At 36.3% G+C, this 21,803-nt stretch overlaps 1 protein-coding gene and 1 long non-coding RNA gene across 4 annotated transcripts; one reads left to right on the plus strand and one right to left on the minus strand.

Moving 5' to 3' along the window:
* Positions 1 to 3,389: 3,389 nt before the first annotated feature.
* LOC141613847 (uncharacterized) lies at positions 3,390 to 3,899 on the plus strand. The gene has a single exon (XM_074432589.1). The coding sequence runs from the start codon at positions 3,390 to 3,392 to the stop codon at positions 3,897 to 3,899; it is 510 nt and encodes a 169-aa protein (XP_074288690.1).
* Positions 3,900 to 11,124: 7,225 nt separating this feature from the next.
* Positions 11,125 to 14,190, minus strand: LOC141615045 (uncharacterized). Of its 3 annotated transcripts, none has more exons than XR_012529576.1 (4): positions 14,040 to 14,190; positions 13,123 to 13,260; positions 11,962 to 12,072; positions 11,125 to 11,359 (listed from the first exon to the last, which is right to left on the minus strand). It is a non-coding gene; the product is annotated as an uncharacterized LOC141615045 (long non-coding RNA). The 3 variants fall into 3 exon arrangements; XR_012529575.1 differs by having other exon boundaries at positions 13,123 to 13,906; XR_012529574.1 differs by lacking the exon at positions 14,040 to 14,190 and having other exon boundaries at positions 13,123 to 13,984.
* Positions 14,191 to 21,803: the final 7,613 nt, after the last annotated feature.

Raw genomic sequence — 21,803 nt, forward strand, 5'->3', positions numbered from 1 at the left:
ACTCAGACCGTATCTCATTTAATCACATTTCAATTTGATACGTAAATTTTACTTCCAAAATCGTCCGTCAATTTTTCAAGTAATTTAATTAACTCGTAACATTATACGATTAATTAAATGATCAATTAAGAGTATTGCCCTATAGGTATGACCTAGGGGGTCAACTGATCACCACCGTCACACGACAGTAATGTCAAACTCTAGTCAGCCAATCATTACCGATATATGTTGACCAGTTGACAGTAAAAATACTTCCCAATTGTATTCTTTAAAATGAGATTTAATAATGATATTTAAATCATATGATCGCACTATTGTTGAGGACACATTTCCCAACAAAAGGTTGCATCAAAACTTTCAGAGACTGAATTCCCTGTTCTGGCAAGTCCAATTACTCCAGGGCGCACTGTACAGCAGCCCGAGGAGCAAGGTGATAGTGAATCTGAAGATGAAACTATAGATTTGGATGCAATTAAACAGCAACAGAGTAATATCAAGCAAACTGGTGACCCTCCCAATCCACCTGTGCCTCATGAATAACATTGGATTTTGGAATGTGCGGGGTTTTAATAATGTAAATAAACAGAAAGTAGTTAAAAATTTTATGAATAATCAGAAGGTAGGTCTCTTTGGCCTGCTTGAGACTAAAATAAATGGTGGCAATGTGACTAATATAGCTCTTAACCTGTTTGATGGTTGGTGTGTTACCACTAATACTCATACTCATAAGGGTGGAAGGGTGTGGCTGTTATGGCAACCACAATTATTTGATGTTCATATTCTGGAGTATAATCCTCAATTTATTCATGCTCAGATTACTGTTAAAGTTAGTGGGAATAGCTTTCTTTTAACTTTGATTTATGCTTTTAATGAGGGGAAGGATAGACTTGACTTGTGGAGGTGTTTGAATAAGTTTGCCATTACTTGTACTGGACCATGGGCACTAGCTGGAGATTTTAACACTGTACTGAATCCTGAAGAAAGACTAGGAGGGCAGACTAGAGATTAGGATATGGATGTTTTTGTTGACTGCATGAATGCTTGTGGGATGATTGATATACAGGCTACAGGGGCTTTCTATACTTGGACGAATAAGCAAGATGTTGAGCATAGAAAATACAGTAGACTGGATAGATTTCTAGTAAACAATGAGTGGCTAAGTGTGTATCCAGAAATGGTGGGTCATTTCCACCCTGAACGACTCCTTGATCACAATCCATGTGCTGTCTCTAATAAATAGTTGGATGTCATTAAGTCTAGGAGCTTCAAATATTTTAATATGTGGGGGAGTGCAGCTGGGTTCATTCCCAGGATCAAGGAAGTATGGGATAGTACTGTGAATGGCACAAGAATGTTTTGCATTGTTAAGAAACTGAAAGCCTTAAAGAATGTGTTAAAAGATCTGAACAAGGAATGCTATTCTGATATTGAAGTCAAGACTGAGGAGGCAGAACTGACTTTAGCTGAGATTCAGAGTCATATAATGGGTGACCCTATGAATCCTTCTCTTATCACCAGGGAGAGGGAAGCTATGGAGAATCTTAGAGTTTTGACCAAGGCCAAATATAGTTTTCTGCAGCAGAAAGCCAAGATCAAATGGACTGATGATGGGGATATTAATTCTGCTTACTTTCATGCCAGCATAAAGAAAAGATGCATCAGAAACACTATTATTCAGATTGAAGATCAGCAAGGGAATGTATGTACTAATAATCAGAGTATTCAGGATGCATTCTTAGAGTATTATAATGGACTCCTTGGTAGTAGAAAGGTAACTGAGCATGTGAGACCTGCATTCGTTGAATTTGGGAAATTTTGCACAGAGGAACACATTTCTATTCTGAATAAGCCAATGCTTTATGAGGAGGTCAAACAGGTGGTCTTTTCCATTCCTATTGATAAAGCCCCTGGTCCAGATGGGTATTCAAGTGGATTTTTTAGGGACTAATGGGATTTGATTGGAAGTGATGTGGTTGATGCTGTTCAAGATTTCTTTAATACAGGTCAACTATTAACTCAACTGAATGCAACAAACATTAGCCTGATTCCTAAGTGTGAGAGACCTACCTCAGTTAAACAGTTCAGACCCATTGCTTGCTGCAATGTACTTTACAAGGTTATCTCTAAAATTCTTTGCAATAGGCTTGTCCTGGTATTGCCTGATCTGATACATGAAAGTCAAGGAGCATTTGTACAAGGTAGGTCCATTATTGAGAATGTTCTGATATGCCAGGATATAGTACATCAATACTCTAGGAAAAATGTATCTCCCAGATGCTTATTCAAAGTTGATTTTCAGAAAGCCTATGATACTGTAGAATGGGACTTTGTGGCACAATTGTTGGTTGGACTGAAGTTTCCTAACAAATTTATTGATCTCTTGATGACTTGCATAACAACTACTTCCTACACCTTAGTCTTGAATGGAAGCAACTTTGGGTACTTCAAGGGTAAGAGGGGACTCAGGCAGGGTGATCCAGTCTCTCCTCTTATTTTTACTATTTGTATGGATTATTTGACAAGGCTCATTGCCTATGCCATAGCCAGATGGCCATTTCATTATCACCCACAGTGAAAAGGAATTAAGTTAACTCACCTCATGTTTGCAGATGATCTCCTGATGTTTTGCAAAGGAGATGCCCCATCTATTCTCCTCCTTGTTAAAGCTTTCACCTCCTTTTTCTAATGCATCAGGTTTGCAGATGAACAATGTAAAGTTAGAAATATTTTTTAATGGTATGAATGTGGACTTGCAGACTGATATCCTATCAGTCACTGGATTTCAGGAAGGAAAAATGCCATTTAGATATTTAGGGGTTCCAATTCAGCCAGGGAAAGTATCAAAGAAAGAGTGCAGCAGTCTTGTGGAGAAAATGGTGACAAGGATCAGAAGTATTAGTGCAAAAAAGCTATCTTATGCTGGTAGGGTTGTTCTCATAAATTCAGTGCTTAATACTTTGTACAATTACTGGGCAGCAATGTTTGTCATTCCTAAAGCTGCTATTAAGAGAGTTGAGGCTATATGTAGGAACTTCCTATGGGATAGCTCCTCTGAATATCATAGAGTTCCTTTAGTAGGTTGGGACAGAGTTACCATGTCAAAAGCTGCAGGGGGACTAGGGATTAAAAAAGCCAGCACTTGGAACATTGCTTCAGTTGGAAAATTGGTGAACTGGATATATGTGAAGGCTGGCAGGCTTTGGATTAAGTGGATAGATAGTGTTTATCTCAAAGGAATGAACTGGAATGACTATACACCTGCAAATGACTCGACTTGGACCTGGAAGACTATTTGTAAGGTGAAGGAGCAGCTTAAGCATGGATTCATTGATAATTGTTAGGCTCCTCATAAAAAAGGTTATACAATTAGCCATGGATATGAATGGCTTATGGGAACAGCTCCTACTCAGCATTGGACAAAAATAGTTTGGAATGAATGGAATGTTCCCAAACATTCCTTCAATTCCTGGTTGATAATGCAGGGTGGACTGAATACTAAAGCCAAACTCTTTTCGTATGGGTGCTGTCAGGATGACTTGTGTGTCCTATATGCAGAACAGGCTGAAACTAATGAGCATCTGTTTGCTGAATGTAAATTTAGTTGTCAAGTTCAGAAATATATTGAAGACTGGATTGAACGCCCTTTCCCCACTGATAGTGAGCTGCTGAATGTTTCTGATAGCAGCATGAAATGGAAGGCTATAGCCTTGGTGCTATCGTGCTACAGGTACACAGGTTGGCATCAACGCAATCTTGCTCGAACTCAGTTCAGTGTTATCAGGCCTGTGCTAGTGGCAGAACGGATGAAGATGGTGGTCCAACAACAAATTCGCAAATTTACTGATCGTAGAGGAGGACAAAATGAGTTGAATGCAAGGACTTGGATTGGTTTCTGTTAATAGAAATGCTTTGTTTCTATTTGTAGAAAGCTTTTTTGTCCTTTTGTAATTGGATATGTTTTTTTGAAATATATATATATACTCACATTTCACCTAAAAAAAAAATAATAATGATAATAATAATAATAATAATAATAATAATAATAATAATAATAATAATAATAATAATAATAATAATAATAATAATAATAATAATAATAATAATAATAATAATAATAATAATAATAATAATAATTGGCAATTCCTATAATAATTAGAATAAGGTAATTGTAGTAGTTTCCTAATTGGCCTCACATACTCTCTAATCTTAGACTATAAATACCATGATAGCTGAAAAATAATTCATAAAAGAAGAAGGAAGAGATCTAAGATAAAGAAGAATATAATTAAGGAAGAGAAAAGCAAATGAATTAATTTTATTATCGTCTCAAGGTAATACTTTATGACCGTCTCCTGTATACACTTCGCTTCGTTATAACTTGTTATTTAGGCCACCATAGGACTTGTTTTGACCGTGAATATGACTGTGGACCACTAGAGGGTAGCCGGACCTCCGTTTTATCAACAATGACCATCAGGGCAGGGGTCTTTTTATGGGTTTCGTGTAGGTGGTTGAAGGTGTTTGTACCGTAGGTTATATGAGTTTTTGACCTTTGTTGCGTGTGACCCAGACCTGACCGAGACTAGGGTTGAGACCAGGGGTGAGAGTCGACCGTTGTGGTGGGGTCGTTGGGGCTGTCGAAGGTGGTTTGTGGCGGCTAGGGCTTGAAACACGTGAAATAGGACAGAGGACTTCGACCCTATATAGAACCCTAAACTGGACGTGGCTTTATCTGGGTATGGTGGGAATTGGACCGGTTGTTTGGGTTGACCAGGGTGGAGGTGTCAGGGAGGGTGAAAGTGGTGGTTTGTGGTGGTAGTGGTCGGTTTAGCGTAAAACAGGGGAGGCGACGTGGTTGGTGTTGCTGCCAGTGTAGGGAGGTTTCTGTGGTGGTATTGTAGGGTCGAAGGGATTTAGGGACCACCCTGGAACCACCTTGTTCCAGTGGTGGTGGTAGGGTGGTGAGTGTTTTAGCTATGTTGTTTTGTGTCGGGTTTTCGGGGGCTTTATAGGGCGTGTAAATTGGAGGTTGTAGGGGGTGTTTTAGCAGGTGCTAGATGGTTGACGGGAGTGGCTGTGGTACGAGCTAGGCTATGGTAGGTTTGGGCGGTGGTGTCGGTGGCTAGGAGTGTCATGGGACGCGGGTTTTGGTGAGGTAAGGGACACGGTAAAACCGTAGTTGTGGGGATGTGGGTTTGTGTTGTTACGGGATTGTGTATATGAGTGTGGACGTGGGATTGTCTTCACGGGATTGGGTGTGGATGTGAATGGGTTTGTTTAAATAATCATTAAGTCGGGTTTACGTAATCGTTACACGGGAATATAATTAATTAAGTTAAATTGTAATCAGTTAAAATAATATAATGATTTAAATAATAAATAATTAATTTGGATAAATAATAAGTAAAGAATAATATTTATGATAGGTCGATTTATGAAGAATTTATAATCGGGTTCTGGTTGCTTTAATTATTTGGACCGCTTGAGCTGGTTAATTGGAATCGCTTGTCAGGTAAGGATAACTCCTACTCAACTGTTATTCGATAATGTTTGGTATAATGGATGGTTTATATTAAAGTGAAGTGATCATATGTGAATTGTGTTGGTTGATATTATCGTAACTATTCGAAGGGAGAATTATATTGAATATGTTGATTGATATTATCGTGATTGTTGGAAGGGTGAATTATATTGATTTTTGTTGGTTAATATTCATAATAATGATGAGGTGATTGGCATTGTTATCGTTGCTTGTGAATGTGATTATTATGAAAAGCTGTGCGACAGTCAGTTGCACGTTGTTGAGGGAGTTTGTACACTGGGTGATGGTAATATGTACGTTGTGAGGGAGGGGTACTATTACATGTTGGTGGTACGTTGTTAAGGGAGGGATACCAAAGTAATGTGCGCATGTTGTTAAGGGAGGTGTGCTAAGTCATGGAAAGGATCACGTTGTCAGGGAGTTGTGCTATGAGAATGGAAAGTGTATTGTTATCGTATGTTCTGGTTGTTAGTGTTTATTCCTACTCAACCTCACGGTTGACTGTGTATTCGTGAACACCTGTGATGAAACATAATGGGGAGCAGATTTGACAGATACTAAAGGTTAGCTGACTTGGGAGCTTATGGGAATGCATGAGGAATTGGCCAGTTTACCTAGAAGTCCTTGAGTGCGGCTTGAGCATCCACAAGATAGCTCCTAAAACTGTCCTCGATGTGGAGCAACCGGCGGATGAAGCTGTTGTTGTTCTCGGTCATAGTAAGAGTTTTAAGGATGTAATCGTTCATTTTGTTGATGAACTTTAGAGTTGTTTGAAAGATTAATTAGGGGTAATTGGAGATTGTTTTAGCAGTTAGGGTTTGAAGATAGTGAGATAATGGAATGGTGGTTGAGATAATGTATGTATTTATACTAAGTAATGTGTCCTTTGAGTTGTTTTTTAATTAATATAATATATGCATGTTTAGGAAGTTGTGCCATAATCATCATATCTCCCTGCTTCAAATCTTATGTAAACCCTTCTCATTCCATATATTGTCCATTCATATGCAGGGATGGCAGTAATAATGCATGCATCGGAATTATAACGGACCCCGTAATTATGCATGCATCTAGTAATATGTAATTTAATTTTTTTTTATTTTGTAAAAACAAACAACAACGGTTATGTAGAAACAACCCGTTGTCTTTAGTTATAACAACGGTTCTTTGTAAAGTAACCGTTGTTATACCTTTCCCACCAAAATTGAGTCACACTTTCCACAACGGGTTTTTATACTTAAAACCGTTGTTAATAGTTTTAACAACGGGTTGCTTAAGAAAACAAACCGTTGTTAAAACCTTTTACAACGGACGCTTTAACAACGTCCGCTATTTTATATAACAATGGTTTTTAAACGTTGTTATAGCCTGTATCTGTAGTAGTGTAAGATCGAGTCTAGTTCTTGCTTGGGGACAAGAAAGGGTTTGGTTTGGGGAAGTTTGATGCGTGTCCTAAATATGATGTTTTACACCCTATTTCACACGCATTTCAGAGCTCAATTATGTAGTTTATGCTACTATTTTCCCTATTTCCGTCTACTTTCATGTTTTTGTATAATATTGCAGAAATGTGAAGAATCCAGCGGAAATCGACCTGAATCCGTCCCTAAGTACTTAACATTGCATTTGACATGAAGTAAAGACTCAGGAAGCGAACTTGGTACACAATTCAAGGCCTGAAAGATATATTTGCGAGAGTTTCAGAAGCGGATTACCAGCTACAGTGGTCTATAGACTGACCTACGTGGTCTATAGACTGTCAGAATGCTGAACAGAAGTCTGCAGGAAAGAGGGGCAGTCGATCGACTGGTCCCGGTGGTCGATCGACCACCCCACGATCTGACGCGAAAATTAAAAGAAGAGTTCAAGCCCATTTGTAATTAGGTTATAGGAATAAGTTACGTAAGACTTTCTATATAACGTAACCTGAGGTTTCAGAAGAGGATATAGAGAATTAATTAGGGTTCAATACAGAGAAGCTGAACTTTGGATTATTTCATTAGTTTAGATTAGTTTCATCAATAAAGTTTACTTTTTGCATTGGATTTTGGTCTTTCCTCTTCACTTCTTCTTTACGGTATTCGTTGGCTTAATTCTTCCGTAGTTTAGAATTGATAGTTTAGATTTCCCAAAGCCGAATTCTCATTTCATGTTAGTTATTTATTTAGTTGATTCAATTATGAATTCAATTGCTTTATTTGTTAATTTTACTGTTGTTATCATTCACATGAGTAGCTAAGTACCTTTGCTAAGATGTAGGGGAGCTATAGCGCAGATGGCGTAGAATAGGTGACCCCGAATTAGGGCATGGTCGACCGACTAGCTTAACTGGTCGATCGACTATGCCGTGTGGTCGGTCGACTGAAGTAGTTGGTCGATCGACCAGACCCGTGTCTGATTAGCATCGTTTGATTCGTTAAGTGCAATATCTAACAATGAGAGCGAGAGGAGACTTGTTAGATGCTTAGTTTTGACCAACCCGTAGATCGAGAGATATAGGAGGGCATTAATTAATGAATTAAGACGACTAAATTGCTAAGATCGAAAGATAAGTAATTTAGGCTTTAGGAATCACTTTTCAGGGCGAGAGCTAGTATTAGTGAGACTTAGGGACTAGTACCATAGGCCGAAAGGAGCTACTAGTTAACTTGGGCCGAGAGGACATGTTTTACCCATCCTACACGACTGTATTTCGGACTTACCTAGGATTATATGCCATCGCAGCTATAGTGAACCGACCGTCTTAGCTCCTTTTTATCATTTGCTTACACTTATTTCTATTGTTTGCTTATCTAATTTTTGCATTTAGACTTAGATTTACTTCAATCTAAAACCCCCCCAGAAATTCCATAGACTGAAATAAAACAACTTAACTCCCTACCTCCCTGCGGATCGACCCTTACTATCGCTTGCTAGTTGTAGTTTGGAAAATTATAAATATTATTTTTGATACTCACATCACCAGGTATCACGTTCCAATCTCTTCATTTAAATCTAAAGAAGAACCCACAATAATTTAAACATTTTTTTAAAAATAACAATAATATTACATACAAAATTTTCACATTATACAATAAACATATGAAAACAATATATAAATATTGTCAACAAGTAATCCATCTTCGAATAGGGTCCTTATCACTCCAACCTAAACCCGTCAATGTACGTTTCAAGTCACTAGCAAACACACTTGTAATTTATTAATGAGGAAAAAATTCGGCAGCAATTCCCTTCAGTTCTCCAAATACACATCAATGTAGTTTAAATAATTACTCCACATATACATGTATTCGGAGAACATTAAAGGGATCGCCACCAAACTCATTCCTCATTAATAATTCACAAGTACGTGTTTACTACCAAAATGACTTGAAATGTACAAAGACAGTCCCAAAATGGGGACTATTCAAGAATTACTCCTAATGAGTAATTCTTGAACGGGTACTAAGTCAACATCAAATCAAACTAACAATAATTTAAAGTTTAAGATAAACAACACTTGGTACTAAATTAATTAAGTCAATCAATAGCACAATATCAACAACATAATAAAGGTTTTTATCCTAGTGCCCGTAGCATAATTTGAACTAAAATTAGTAAATTTAAAAGGTAACTGGTAAGAGGAGGTTACCTAATCAAATAAAAGCAGAAATGAAAAAAAAAGAGAAGCAACAGCTACGGCGGACGGTGGTGCTCAGTAGCACGGTGACAACCCTGGAAGGAGAAAAGAAAAAAAAAATCAGGATTATTCAACCTCAATTCATCAATAACATACATTATCAAACTAAATTTATCAAAATCAAGTCCTAAAGAAGGTTCCACTTAGCTAATAGCTAATTTCTCTTAATCCAAAAGACGGTTCCACTTAGCTAATTCCATTAATGCAAAAGGCGGTTCCACTTAGCTTAATACTAATAATAATAAGACGGTTTCACTTAACTTAGTAATAATAATAATAATATTAAGACGGTTCCACTTAGCTTAATACTAATAATAATAACACGGTTTAACTTAGCTACCCAACGCCAAACACCACCCACGACCCACCACTTCCACAACCCACCCACGGCCGACCCACCGCCACCCACGGCCGACCAAACCCCCACCCATAACCCTAAACCTAAACACAAACCCCCTTAATCATTCCCTTTTAATTCAAATACAAATTAAACTAAAATCTAACTACAAATTAATCTAACCTAATAACTACAAATGAATCTAGCAAAATAACCACAAATTAATCCAACTAACTACAAATTAATCTAACAAATTAAACCAATTAAACTGAAATTAAATAAAAAAAACTAACCTAATTAAATAGGAGTGGTGGAGGCGGTGAGGACGGTGGCCACGGCTAGAATAGGTGGTGGTGTCGTTGTTCTTGTCGATCGCCTTTCCTTTTTTTTTTGTTCAAAAGAGAAAATCAGGAGAGAGGGAAAGAATGCTGCGGGATTTCTATAAAGCAATTTAGCGACCGACTTCAGTCGCTAAATCTGAAAGTCGGTCGCTAACTAAGATTCCTTTTTTAAAAGAAGCAGTCGCCAAATTAGCGACTGATTTCAGTCGCTAATTCTAATATCAGTCGCCAATTTGGCGACTATCCGGGTCAGTCGCTAAAAATATGTTGCTTGTTTTAGTTTTTCTTGTAGTGGTGGGCTCTACCTATTATGTAAATTTTAGCCCAAACAAATATATTTCCTTTGCTCCCCAGCAACGGCGCCAAAAACATGATGGTCAAAGTTTTAACCTTGCAAGTCGACGTATCGTTGCACAATAAAGGGTCAAACACAAGGAGCAAATGAGACTACCAATTGACACAAGGACCAGATTAAGAAGCAAGTATTGAATACGGTTTTAATCAATTTAAGAAAGGCCTGGGGTGCGATTAAGTCACTAACAATTCATAATCAACACGTTAATTCCGTCAATTATCGTCTAGGGGTAGCTTAGTGTGGGAAAACGCCTCTAACTCGGTTAATAATTTCCTCCTGGACTCATATTAAGACATTAGGATTCCCCACTTACCTCCCTCCCGGGTTCTTGATTCGGACCTCTCTTATGCAAGTTTCTAGGACTCGACACTAATGGAAAAAACCCCTATTGCGTCAGTTGTAGAGGGCCTTTTGCGTCGGTTTTTGACTGACGTATATCGAGGGGTCGTATTTGATATGCGTCAGTTGTAAAACCGGCGCAAAAAATTCAACATTTGCGTCAGTTGTGTCTTAAAAACCGACGCAAAAATTCTCCATTTGCGTAAATAGAACTGACGCAATAAATATGTAGAACCGACGCAAATAGTTATTATTTGCGTAAGTTCTTTAGAGAACTGATGCATTATCTTTATTTTTTTTGCGTCATTTGTCATAAGAACTGATGCATTTGATATTTTGTTTTAGTGAAAATTCATTTCCCTCCTATGCATCATTTTATTCAAGAATTGACGCAATTTATTAATGTATTTTTTATATATATAAATTTGCTACTGAAATTTAGGCGCCAACTCCCCATAAAACTGACAATCCGAATACTAAAACATAAAAACCCGCAACAAAAAATCAAACCAGCCACTAATACATCACATGCATGTAAAACAACATTACATTTCATTCAACCAAACAATGTTCTGAATACAATCCAATGTTTAGTTACTAAGCTAATCTATACTAAATGTTCTGTAAACATCTAGTAAACTTTACAAAACACTATATATCAATCCAAACTTGATGCCACAAACCTAACATAACTGAACGTCTCAACTGAACATACTCAAGTAGTCAATAGTCCTCGATCGGAATAGTAGAAGAATATATAGATCACCTGCAATCTCCAAGAGAAGAGAAAAGTCAATTAGATATCATAAAAAAAAATTGATATAGTATGTTTAAACAACTATCTTTAATGACAGACTAATATATCATAACAAAAAAATTCAGACTAACAAATTACATTATTAAATAAGTGAATAATCAAATTATTGGGAACCTTATAATAGTGAAATATAATGTGAGAAACGAAAAGTATTATTCAACCATGAAATATAAAAAATGAAGACAAAGAGCACACACGAGACTTAAAAGTGACAAAGACTCTCGTATTCAATTTGGCAGCCATTTTTTCAGCCGGGTTTATATAAGGTTCACCAGCTGCTCCGAATTCCTTAACTCCTACCCATATTCATTGTCAATGTACAAAACATATTATCCAAGTGAGAACTCATTCCCGCAAAACCAAGTGAGAATTTTCTTCACAATGCATCCTAAAACCTATAGATGACTACTTGTTGAATTCATGAAGCAACTTGACCTTTAACTTGGAAATTTATATCGGAGAGTCAAAAAGCAAGGCCTGAAAGGGAACTCCCCTCAAGGCCCTAGAAATGTATATAAAATGGCAAGTAAAATAGAGATAATAAGGGATACCTCTTGATTCTTCGCCAAGGACATTGCACATATGGTCGAGTGCTTCCTGTTCCTTACGATTCTTCTCCTCCTTAGAAATACCATCGCAAGGTGTAATGTCACCAACTATTGCTGAAAGAATTTCTGAAGAGGCGATCAAAAGCAAGTTAAACTAATTAAATGGAAAAGAGAAATAAGTCGAAAATATATTGAAGATACAAGTAGAAGAATAGTTGAACTACACAATCTAATGCAAGAAATTGAATTCATTAGAAATCTTTGAAGTATCTCACTACAAATCTTTCACTAACCCCTGAGCAAAATTAAGCAAAATCGTCTTTTAGGATCCATTTTCTTTATCAAAGTGACATTAGATGCCCTGTTGCATCCAAACCAATATGTTAAAGGCGCTCGAAAAACAATTTTACTTCCCCACAAGTAACTAACTCTTTAGGATGCTTCCAAGTAGGCAACTGCTTTAAGATATTCAACAATTTCTAACCAACTTTCTCAAATCACATTCTGATAAACACAATTTCTCCACGTCATCCCATTCTAAATAAACATACATACAATAGTTTGATTAAACCACTGCATGATCTCATAAGTATTAAACTACTTCGAGATTAAACCTTATGAGGAATAACTTAGCATCTGGACGAACGATTCAACTATAGCCGCTATCCTATTTGCGTGATTAGTCCTGAACATTCACAATTATACCTGAGCTCAACATCCGGCCTAATGGTACTCAACAAAACTATCAAGACGTAACCAACGGTCGAAGGGAAACTTCACATTACTTTTAAACTGTATATCCCACAAACATTAATGATACTACACCCTTCTTTTTTTTATTATAATCGGCTCACATGAACTCCATCTTCCAATACCTCAATGTTACACAAAGTTGACACCCACGAACCAGAACATTTTCATTCCAGAAAAAATCTAGTCATGTTACATAACAAGCACAAATACACAATATACATACTCCGTCTGTCCTAACTATTTGTTTAGTTTTGATTAAATTACATTTCATAAAGAAAAATAATGTAAACAAATGATAGAGGCAAAGCAAGTACTTACTAAGCTACTATTCTACTAACAAAACTATAAGCAAGCTAAAGAACTGAAATCCCACGAAATAAAAAACAATTACAGTTGAAAAACAACCATTACCTAGCATCTGGATCACCTGCAGAGATCACGTTGATCATCAGCATTGCTTGCCTACCTTATGAAAACATTCAGACTGAGGTCGATAGGTCATAGTTCTAAATCCCTATCCTCCAGCATATTATAATAGCCTCGTGCCTCCTATAACACCAACAATAATAAAAAGAAAAAAAAGAATTTATCAAGTATTCACGATTAAGAATAGACAAAGGATTACCAAGTTCAATCGCACATATAGAATCAGGTTGGACCTAAACATGTATACTTCAAAGCAAACTAACACTGGAACACGAAAAGAATGATAAACCATAGCAACACATGATGTCCCAATCCTCGAATACACTGTCCGATTATAAAATACAGAAGCAGTGCCAAGAGAACCCTTGTGACTTCATGCATAACATAAGAAACGGCGTTAATGTGAGTGTATGTACATATCATACCTTTGATGACCGGTCTACGCAGCAATCCTTGACAAAGAAATTGGAAATTCATAAAAGTTAGGGTTTCGTTTTCCCCAAATACTCAACAATTTCATCAAATCAAAATCAATTAAGCACAAGATAACATTAGTTCAACAATAAATTAGATTTAGAATGAAATTGACAAGGAAATTGGAAAACAAAGTAAAGAAGACAAAAACCCTTTGAAAATCGCGAGCCTGGGAGGTAGAAAGAGTGAACATGGGAGATTAGTGTAGTCGACGCTCGTGCAGTTGGCGAGTTTGCGACGGAGATCTTTAACGAGTACGCCGGTGGCATTGATCGAGAAGTAGCAATAATCTCAACTACCCATCATCAAAAATCACAAATCCAAAAAAAAATAACAATAACAAACATATACACCATTATACACAAATTTACAAAGCTATGTTCACCCAAAATGCAAAAACCCTATAAAAATCGAAAAAAAATCCAAACCTTTTCAAGTTCATCTTGGATTTCCTGAAGTTACTCAATAAAGAGAACAAGGCCACCATCGATCTCGGTGGTTTATTCATCCTTGGCTTTCAATTTCTTGTCTTTGATTGGGTTCGACAACCATTGTTGAAGATTTGGGGATTTTTGTTTTTCTCTCCCTCCGAAATACTCTATAATTGGATAGTTGTTTGGGGATGAAAATTGAAAGGTTTTAGCGAGAGTGAATGAATATCAATGTTTAATCGTAATTTTTTTTTAATTAAACATCATTTGCGTCAGTTTTAGATATAACCGATACAAAAAAACAAAAATTAAATAAGTCGGTTTAGTGACATAACTGATGTATTTAATTAAATACATCGGTTTTGCTGAGAACTGACGCATTATATACATCAGTTTTTTTCCAAGAACCGACGCATTAAGCTTCCCTATAGGGCGAAATTGGATTCCCGCCAAAAGTGAGTACTTTTTGCTTCGTGTTTTCTAAAACCGACGCAATTCAACTGACGCAATAGGTGTTTTTTCTACTAGTGCGAAAACGCGTGCGATAAATTCCTGTGGTTTCTAACCTTTTTCCTAAAGGTGAAAGTCAACCCGGTTCCCCAAAGGCACCCTCTCAAGGTTCTCCCTTCCGGGTTCAACCTTGATTGGCAAGTAATGTAAAAAGCAAGTCAACTAGGCACCTAACTAATTCCCATTGGTTGACAATGGTACCCAACCAACCAAACTCCCAATTAAAACATAAACAATCAAATTCCAATGGAAACCCAACTAATTTCCCCCTTGAAAACAAATTTAGGTGGAATTAAGCATGTGAATTACTCATGTCGGACCTAAACACACCTTAGTGAGGAGACTACTCACTATTCATGTTTGTGTGGCAAGACAATTATTAAAGGTAGATGGTCTAACAATAAACATGGTAATTATTTGATTTCGACAATTAAACATGCAATTAACTATAGGAAATAAGGAGATCTATTAATTAAACTAAGAGTAGGATGAATTAATACAAAAAGGAACAAACTTTCTCAAAACTAATCAAAGGTGCAAACTTTGTATGGAAGAACCTCAACTAAAAACATGAACAAACAAACAAGAGAGAGATTTTGACTAATCTAGCAACAAACAATTAATCCTAACAACTACTTGCAAATGAGATCCAGAGGAAAGCAAATGAAAACAATTGATGAGTAAAGAAGAAAATGGAAAGGAAAGAAGTAATACCAAACAATGAGAAGTAGGAATAATAATGAAGAACAAAGGAAGAACAATAATTATATTCTTGATTGATGAAGAATGATTCACAAGTTACAAAGGAATGTAAGTTTTTCCTCTCTTAACCATGCAAATCTTCTTCAGTAGTTAGGATTGGATCCCTAATTTTCTTGAAAGTTAGCTATATATATATGAAGTACAAAAGATAGGAGGAAATACAAGAGAAGACAAAAATTGTTACCGAGGGAGTGAATTGTACACGGCTGGGTCAAATTACACCCGGTTGGATGAAACGCAAAAATCTGGCCTAAAAAAGTCAAAAACACAAAACGGGTGAGATATACTCAACCGGGTATAATTGTGCCCGATCGGGTATAGTTTTGCCCGGTCGGGTATTGTTTACTCCCTCGGCTACAATTTCTCCTTGTTGCTTCCTTTCTTTAAGCTAATTTCACTCAAACTCCGTCCCGGTAGAATTCCCGAGCAAGGTACCTACAAGAAGGTCAACAAAAGAAAGTAACATAGCTCGAAAACACCATTTGTGCAAGGCATGGTGAGAGAGACACGGATTAAGATAAAATGAGCTAAAGTGACATACTAAGGTAGGTAAGGGGCGACAAAAAGGGGTCCTAAGTATCGAATTATGAGGGGAAAATGGTGTTATCCATGGATCCTAAAGATGAATTCGGTATGTCCCGTTCTGGGTAGTAAAATATTTGAAGACTCCTTGTCTTGGTCAACGTGAAACTAGATTGGATATTTGGAATGTGGAGCTCGGAAATAAGAGGCGTTAATGAACAAATCTCTGGAGCTTGATTTTGTAAAGTTAAGGCTTAATGGGATTATGACTTGTTATATGGCTTGAAATGGAGTCTCCTAGCTTGATATAACCTTAGCACATAAAGGTAGGTTAATTGATGCGGGATCAAGTTTGGAAATGGAGTCTCCTGGATTATGGCTCGTCCGGATCCTCTCAAGTAAGCGTTGGTCGACTCATCTCTTCCTCATAAGCAGCTTGAAAAAACAAAAAATAAGGAAGATATGATATATATTAAAAAAAAAAACTAAATGTAATAAATATTACCGTTTTTTCTAAGAAAAAAGAAACACTAAATCGATTAGAAAAACTTATGTCTGTCTCAGCAGCTCGGACTAAGCCACTCACCATTCTTGTTTTCTTTGTCTTCTCAAACAACTTGCAGGGTGTGGCCGACTCACCCCGAGTCCTCTCCACCCGAACCTAATGCTAGGTCGAGTGCCGCCACTAGGGAAGCATATGAGGCTTACCACAAAGAGTCCGCTGCAATGAAAAATGTGTTGATTTTTGCGATGGAGGCGGATCTCCAAAGGAGAGTCTTTAAAATGAGCACCGCTAATGAAATTTATTCAAAACTTGTGACAATGTTTTCACCAACTCCGAGGATCGTCCAATATGAGGCGGCCTCGGCATTCTTTGATCTCGATTTCAAGGAGGGCCAAAAGGTTAGCCCTCACGTGCTCAAATTGTTGGAGCTAGTCGAGACTTTGAAGATTCAAAAAGTTGAAATCCCTAAATAGCTCATTGTAGATAGGATTCTACACTCCTTATCCAAAGTCAAAGCTTATGTTCAATTCCGGGTGAATTTTAACATGCAAGACAAAGACGTGTCTCTTGAAGAGTTGCACAAGTTACTTGTGCAAGCCGAAAGAGACATGGGGTTAAATGTTAACCCACCTAAGGATGTGCTTAACATAAGCACCAAGAGCAAAGGGAAGTTCAAAAAGAATGGGAAAAAGGGTAAGAGGCAAGCTCCCATGTCCACCAAGGCTAAGACTTTTGAAGCTAGCACTTCCAAGACCAAGAAGGGTCCTCTTGATAAATGCCATTATTGTAATGGTGTTGGACATTGGAAAAGGAATTGTTCCAAGTACCTTGGTGACATTAAAGCTGGAAATATCACTCCAGTAGGTAAATGACTATCCTTTCTTTTATGTTTCTAATTCAACTATGGTATTTTGATACAAAGTTGTGATAATGTATGCCCTTTTTATCGTAAATAGGGCCTCCTCCAAGAAAAGACAAGGGAAAGGAAAAGCAAGCTTGAGAAATCATCAAGGAGCTAGGAGTAGCTTCCAATGAAGCTTGGCTTTTTATTATTGTCTTATTTTAAGTTATGTTTCGGATTTTTAGAACTATTTTGATTTCCGTGTTCGACATGGAAATAGTTGATCCTTTCTAAAACAATGGTTGTATTTTGAATTATGGTGGCTTGGTTTTCAACCCAAGTCACCCCTTTTATCGTATTTCTTTGTTCTAAAAATTCGTCTTTATATGCTTGCACATAGAAACATATGATGATCTACTTAAAGTGATCTAATAGGCAACTATATTGATGGGATTCATTATATGTCCACAAGCTTAAGGCTTGTGTATGATCAATTATAAAGTGATGTTGAGTTGATGAACTCTCCTAAAGGAATGTCAATTATCAAGTACACTTATCAAATCTAAAACTATTAGTCAATCTATGAGATAGTCCTCCTTATACTTCAAAATCATTATTTGTGTTTGATAAGCTATCTTTGAATATCTAGTGTACTTATTCGAAAGATAGAGTGGGAGAAAAATGAAGACACAAAGAATACAAAGAATGATTTGTATGCTTGAGTAAATGAGATCTACGGAAGAAAGAATGATTTGTATACCTAAATAGATAGTATACACGAATAGATGAGATCTATGGTCTCGAATAGATGAGATCTACATGACAAAAGAGACCAAATGAAGTAATTAAAAGAATATGTTCTTAAGATTACTACACGAGGAGACCAAAAGAAAGTTTTGGAAGAAAATGACTAAAGTAAAGTCTTAAGAAGAGTTTTGGCTAGTTTATGAACAACATTCGACCAAGAGTTTCAATATTGATATTTACTTAAGAGCCTAAATGAAACAAAGTTGCATCCTTGAAAATAAATGAGATTTATGACTAAAAGTTGCAAAGAAAGATATGCCGATATCTACAAGAGCTAAGTTAATTGTTAACCATGCTAGTGTCATTACTTAACCTCATTATGAAAATGAAATGGTTAAACCTCCTTCCGGAAAAGGGTATTTTGAGAAAGACGTGTATTAAATGAAATTCACATTTAAATAATGACATTGCTACGCATCATTATAAAATGAATGAGTTAGAGATTAAAAATCTCTTTCCATAAGTTTAAGATTGAAACCTTTTCTAAATAAGTATTTTGAAAATATATGTTGGGAACATATTTGATTTTATCTTAATAACTTGGCAAAGCAAAATGTATTTCAATTCTTGAAATGTTTCGATTGATTAGTCAATTGCGAAACATGTGAATTGAGTGGGAGTTTGGAATTATCATGTGAAGACATGGAATTTAGTGGGAGCAATCATCTTGTAAAATTTATAACTCATTACTCATTGAGAATTACGAGCTAGTACTATCTTTCGCAAAGAAGTATTTGAGTTTTCAATTTTGGATGAAAATGGACTATGATGAATCCAATCACATCATGGGATGTTGGATAGGTATTGAGATATACACATCAAATCAACGAGAAACGTAGGTTATTCATATCGATGAAAATGGAATTACCATAAGCAGTCATGGTCATTCATTGAACCTAAGAATGGTTGATCACATGATTATGAATTACTAATGTTTCCGTCATTAGAATAATCATGACCATGTCCAATAATGAATCATATGCTTAAGAGCATGATGACTCATTGGTAAGCCATAGAAGAATCGTCATGAATTCTCGAGGAGAACTAATGAGCTATTCTAGTGTTTAACAGAACACTCTGTTATGTGACAAGAAGTTGCACATATTGAAGTTTGAAAACGTGTAAGGATTTATGAAAATCCTAAGCTATTCAAACTAAAAGGAGAAATAAGAAGTTGGAAAGATACTTAGTTGTAGTAAGAAGTTACTCAAAACTAGTATTTTCTAAAACGCTAGGACTTATGAGAAGTGCTAGACTAATCATCTTGACAATTATTGCAAGACCCTACAAAACGTATACCTAGTGCATTGTGAGTTGGTAGAACACTTGACCAGTGCAAGTTATATTATCCACCACAATTCGTTTGTTATGTGATAAACAACAAGAAAGTTCTTTCAAGATAAAGAACCTAAACCTAGGTTGGGAACCTAGATGTGTACTTGGTAAGGTTCATGCTACGATAGATAACATGAATATAAAGGAAGTGCAATACAAGAAGTATGAACACATGGACACATGGTATGTTAAACTTCTATTGCAATCGACTAGTGTTTACACACTTACGATATACATCACAAGGTTGTAATATGGTATTGACTACCCGGATGTGATGTCGACATTCGTCGTTTGAGTTATCATTAACTCACCTTATACTTTGTTACATCCAAACGGGTTGTAGAGACAATTGACTCCGTTAAAGTGAACACGGATTAGCATTGTATTCGCCCATAGTCACTTACATGAGGTGACGTCTCAAAGTGACTAGAGTGTGATGCGATTGATGGCAAGTTCAAGTGCCATGGAGTCATACGAGATGACTAGTCGATCACATAGGCAGACTGTTAGGAACACTTTGTCGAGCCTTATGACCGCTTATAGAGTTCTAGCAAATTTATATAGCCTGGTCGTGGCGAGAGCTACTATAGTATTCTAATGAGTCGATTTTTTTGACTAAAGACTGTTCGCCTAAGGTGGCACAGTTTCAGATTAACTTTGATTTATGTTACTACGACCTTCGTAAATGGGGTCAAATGGGCATATTTTGGGTTATGATGGTTGTGGCTAGTCGAAGGGAATAAGTGCGATAGGAATTGTGTACCCCTTGTCAGGGTTATAATAATATCTCAGGGCCACTCGAGGAGTAATGAACTGGAAATGCGTGGCCACGCTCGGAAGGTATCTATGGTAGATAAATTCCGGCCACTCTCGATATGATCACTTGCAAGTACGACCTGAAAGACACCTTGCATTGAGTGGGAGATAGTAATAGGACAAGAGAATTGGTGACGCACACTTGTCGACGACAAGTGGGAGATTGTTGGAATATGTGTTCTCCGACAATAATGCGATCACAACTGTCGATCATGATGATCACATGTTTAAATCTCATATTAAGAATACATGGGGGAAGTAATATTTTACAGTCAACTGGTCCACACATATCGGTAATGATTGGCTGACTAGAGTTTGACATTACTGTCGTGCGACGGTGGTGATCAGTTGATCCGCTTAGGTCATACCTAAAGGGTAACACTCTTAATTGAATATTTAATTGATCGTATGACGATACGAGTTAATTAAATTACTTAAAAATTGACGGACGATTTTGGAAGTAATATTTACGTGTCTCATTGCAATTTGATTAAATAAGATACGGTCTAAGTGATCGAATTTTTTTATTGCTTAGATGAAATTATTGTTTACGGAAACAATTGAAACGGAATGAATAAATTATTATAAATACAGAATGTTGTAATTTATAATTCGGAAACACTTTTTGGTACAAGTAATTATGAATTACTATGTTAATTTTTATAAGTGACATATTTTATTAATATGTTGATTTTTAATTGTTAAAAATACATTTTATATGTAATATGTCATGGAACATGTTACATGTGACAAATTGACAAAAAAATTGTAAAATGGACTTTCCATTTTACAATATATGTACCGAAATAATGGAGTGGGTTGGGGTTTTTAATTATATTTTATAATGTATAAGGAGTATAATGATTAAACCCAAATTCTAGCTATGCACACCTAGTTGCTTTTGTGAAGAGCATCTTGGTCATGCATTGGCCATTGCCCCTTCCCCATACCCGGTTTCCCAACCTAGCAAGCAAAGGGTTTTTACCCTTTATAATCTCTATAATGCACATAATATCACTACTAGTGTTGTGCATTATTATTATTCATTCATCAAATAACTTATAGAAGTTTAGAAAGAGAAATAAATACTCCAAAATTCATCCTCTCTTAGCAGAAATTTTGAAGAGAACAAAACCATATTTTGGGTCAATTTTTAGTAAGATTAATATTCTTCTAGTTCGAATAATATTAGTTTTTAAGAGGTTATCTTAAGTATTCATCTTTGGGAGGGATTCTATCCTTGAATCCTTGTTCTTCCATTTGTAAGGAAAGCTCAAGAACAAGTGAGAAGGAGAACTCACTTATGCCCTAAATCCGAAATACCCATAGTAAGAAAGACGATTTCTTTTCATTCTTATTTATGTTTGCATGCATAAGATCTAGTTTTAATTTTATGACTAAATTAAATGTAACATATATGAATATGTTGAATAATGAGATTAATAATTTCTAACAATGGTATCACAAGTTCACTTTCATTATGATATGATTGAATCTTTACATTATAGTTGGAGGTAGTTTCTGTTATAAAATTTGTCTGGCATTTAAATTTTCCACTAATATAAAACATGGTTAAAGCAATCCTCTACTTTTCATATGAGATATGGTTAGGCATGGTACCTGAATTGTAGCTTGTTTCGATAGTAAACATTTGCTCTCTCTT

This window comes from Silene latifolia, chromosome 11 (genome assembly GCF_048544455.1).
Source record: "Silene latifolia isolate original U9 population chromosome 11, ASM4854445v1, whole genome shotgun sequence".
In the NCBI taxonomy this organism is placed as follows: domain Eukaryota; kingdom Viridiplantae; phylum Streptophyta; class Magnoliopsida; order Caryophyllales; family Caryophyllaceae; genus Silene; species Silene latifolia.